The sequence below is a fragment of the Sinocyclocheilus rhinocerous genome, unplaced genomic scaffold, assembly GCF_001515625.1.
Source record: "Sinocyclocheilus rhinocerous isolate Xijiao unplaced genomic scaffold, SAMN03320098_v1.1 scaffold1832, whole genome shotgun sequence".
Taxonomy (NCBI): Eukaryota; Metazoa; Chordata; class Actinopteri; order Cypriniformes; family Cyprinidae; genus Sinocyclocheilus; species Sinocyclocheilus rhinocerous.
This window is the reverse complement of record NW_015654298.1, coordinates 165,017-169,080: the sequence shown is the minus strand read 5'-3', so window position 1 is coordinate 169,080 and position 4,064 is coordinate 165,017. Positions and strand designations below refer to the sequence as shown.

Here is a 4,064-nt window from a genome sequence, read left to right as displayed (position 1 = left end):
GATTTTCTCAATATTTAGATTTTTTTGCACCCTCAGATTCCAGATTTTCAAATAGTTGTATCTCGGACAAATATTGTCTTATCATAACAAACCATACATCAATGGAAAGCTTATTTATTAATCTTTCAGATGATGTATAAATCTCAATTTCGAAAAATTGAAAAATTGGTTTTGTGGTCCAGGGTCACATATGTATTAGTACTAAGTATACACTAACCGTCAAAAGAGACACGTGACTGAGTTTGTTTCTTGTTGATCTTAAACTAAAGGTTTTTGCTTAAATACTTGAAAACTAATTTTGAAGACAAACATAACTGTGAAACTTGTGTACAAAATCACATTTGTTTTACAAAAAAAATAAAAAATGATATAGATCAGCTGGATCGAATGGTGAAGGAAAACAGCTTCTGTGACCCGCAGCTCTGGTTTCAGTATTTTTATGATTCATTTTCTCCACAAGCATATTTTTTAAAAATCTTTCAAAAGCTCCAAACCATGAACCAAATCAAACAGCTTCACATCACAACATTTATCTGAAGCAAAACGTTTTTCAGAACAGACAATCGGTAAAAATGTTCTCTTCTGCTCACCAAGGCTGCACTTATTTGACCAAAACACAGTAAAATCAGTAATAATGTGAAATATTTTTACAATTTAAAATAAATGTTTTCTATTTGAAAATATTGTAAAATGTAATTTATTCCTGTGATGCGCAGCTGAATTTTCAGCATCATTACTCCAGACTTCAGTGTCACATGATCTTCAGAAATCATTCTAATATGCTGATTTGCTGCTCAAGAAACCTTTCTGATTATTATCAATGTTGAAAACAGTTGTGCTGCTTTATATTTTTGTGATTTTCAGGATTCTCCAATGAATAGAAAATTCAAAAGACCAGCATTTAATTGAAATAGAAATATTTTGTAACATCATGTCTTTACTGTCATTTTAATAAATTTAATGCATCCTTGCAGAATAAAAGCATTTAATTTTTTGAAAAAAAAACTGATGACAAACGTTCATCTTGACAAAACTTAATTATCATGTTAATGTAACCTAAATAGCCTCAAACATGTCCCCACAACCCAACTTGACATATATCATCATAACCGAGGTGCAGTATCTTGCTGTAGTACTTGAGTATTTTAGTAGTACTTAGATTTTTTTACATTTGCCTTTTTAAACTCTTTGACTCATAGATTCTACTAAAGAAGCTGTGCATTACAGTAATTGAAATTCACTGTAAAATGACAAATTCACTGTAATCTTGAGTGACTTCTAGCTTTTATAAAACTGCAGCAACAACAATATGATAAAAGGTACCTATGGTACTTCCGTTCTGTTGTCCTGCATGTGTTTGAATAAGACCTGATCCTGCTGAATTCAGAAAAGCCTCAGTGCAGGCGCTCTGAGAAGCTGCTCACCGATATTATGCGCGTCTAGCTGTGAAGCAGAGTTGACGGCCACCTTACAGAGGGAGCAGTAGAGCAGACGCAGCGCTTTCTCATCCTCCGTCTCTGGACTGACTGCGGGGTCATTCTCTTCTGGTTCAGGCGGGTTGGGCGTGATGGAGCGGCCGTCCTCTCCTCCTGATACTGAGGTAGACTCTGGCTCTGTGGGCTCCACGCCGGGGCCAGACACTGGGGCAGAAGAGGGTGATGAAGGGGCCACAGGCGCTCCATGACTCCCACCTGTAAAAGACAAATAACCTGTTACTGGTAAGTGTCAAAATAATAGCTTGCTTAAATAATAATAATAATAATAATAATAATAATAGCTTTACTGCTTTTATTGCAAGTCTTTTGATTTGAACTCAAGTGTTTCATAATGTGAAGCTGTTCTTGCACTGATGCCAGACTCATCATTCATATATTATGAATCATTGTTTTGTTTCCATTTATCAAGGTCCAAATATAAAGAGAAAATAATTGAAATTAAGTACCTTTCATTTTTAAAGTACTTAATTTAATGGATTATACAAAAAGTTTCATATTATACAAACATTTCCAGCATAAATAACCACACACACACACACACACACACAACTAATAACAAATAATTATTAGTTAATAAATGTTAATTAATAAAATATGAAAATAATAATTTAATACAACGTAAAAATAAAGCTAAAATAAAAATTGAAAAGCAAACAAATAAATAAATACATCCAGATTCATCATTTATTAGGAATAACCATTTCGTTTGTATCTATAAAGTTCTAAATATGAAGAGAAAATTATTATAAATAAGAAAATTATTTATTAGACTATACAAAGAAAAACATAACTAACAAACTAAATGGCAATACAAAATGTAAATTTAATTAAACAATTATAATAATTTAATAAATTGCAAAAATTTAAATACAATATTATATTAATAATTTGAAACACAAACAAGCAAATAAATAAATAGAGACTCGTTATTCATTAATTATAAATCATCATTCATCAAGTTTCAAATAAATTGAAAAAAGAAAATGATTGAAAAGTACCTTTTCATTTTTAAAGTATTTAATTTGCTGGACTATGCAATCAAATTAATTAAAAATCATTTAAAATATATAATAACTTAATAAAATGTAAAAATTAAATTATTACAAGTTAAATAAAATGTAACTAAATAAATATTTAATAAACACATGCATATTTTTCTAACTGAAGCATTGTATTGAGGCACAAATACAGGTCAGATTTTTCTAATTATAAACACATTATACTATCCACTGGATGGATGAGTATTGGATTGTGTTTTGGATGAATAAATATGCAGCAAGCGCACATAAACACAAACCCTGATGTCACTGATGACTTGTCAACCTCTAAAAACTCCTTCGGTGCCATTGTCAATAATACATGAGTACTTTATTCCATCAAATGGCACTCTTCAGTTCTGACTGCGAGTTTTTCCCCCAGTGTTGGACTTGCTTTGATTTGAAGACTTCCTTTATTTGTGCTGGAAAATAACTGTGTCAAATATCGAGATCGATGGCGCCACACGCCAGTATTACCTAATGCAGTTGACACTGAAATTAATTGCATGGAATAAGATAAACTGCCGCTGAATTTCCCCAGATGAGGTCTGGTTCTGGCAGGACGCTTAAATATCGAGATCGATGGCGCCACACGCCAGTATTACCTAATGCAGTCGACACTGAAATTAATTGCACGGAATAAGATAAACTGCCGCTGAATTTCCCCAGATGAGGTCTGGTTCCCTTTCAGTCGGTCACTCTCGACGTCACGTCGGATGACCGACGAAATTGGGATCTCGCTTAGAGGGACCAATCTAAGTAGAGTCTTTTATTTATCCCAGAGCTCCTCTTCGGATCATCTGTATAAAAAAAGAGGCATGGATGCTACCGAACATCTCGCTCAAACTAAAACCAACTAGCTAACCTTAGGGCTGCAACAAACCATTATTTTGAAAATCGATTAATCTGATGATTATTAGAACGATTAATCGACAAATCATCGATTATTTCACTCATCAATCAGTAGGCTTTGATTGATTATTCAGCTTTTGCAATTTGTTAAAATTATACATTCTATACATATTCATATGCATATAGAGCTGCTTTATAGCAAAAAATCAATTTGTAATTCTAACTGAAAGCGACACTGACACTGGTTTTTCATGTCCAATACTGTAAAGATGCACCCAGACAAAATTTTGTTATTGAGAGGAAAGCTTGCAGTACATATTTACACATTCATCTACATGTCGCTCTAAGCAGAGTCAGGATGTTCGCTAACTATAAAGCGCTGCTTGCTTATATTTTATCTCTAACTGAAGAACGAAAAAAAACTTCGCCGCGAGAATATCGGGACCTTTACACATTTTTGTTTGTAGTTTTGTGAAATTTTTCCACACTCTACTGGTTTGGGTGTTTATATGTCGCATAAACCATAGACTGTATAAAAACATGGACGTAGTGTTCGTGACGTCACCCGTAGGGTTCCGAAGATAGTTTTTGAAGCTCAAAAGTGGGCGGAGGCGGCCGTCGCCATCTTGTCACCGCGCGTCACTCCCGGATAATCGAAAATGGGCAAAGAGGCGGGAGC

At 33.8% G+C, this 4,064-nt stretch overlaps 1 protein-coding gene across 1 annotated transcript in view; it reads right to left on the bottom strand.

The window, feature by feature from the left end:
• Window positions 1-4,064, bottom strand: part of LOC107716984 (zinc finger protein 385D-like) — a 67,129-nt gene that overhangs the window by 16,247 nt on the left and 46,818 nt on the right. Inside the window, exon 4 of the mRNA XM_016523624.1 lies at window positions 1,425-1,691. Within this exon, the coding sequence (XP_016379110.1) occupies window positions 1,425-1,691 (267 nt within the window). The remainder of the gene's footprint in view (window positions 1-1,424; window positions 1,692-4,064) is intronic.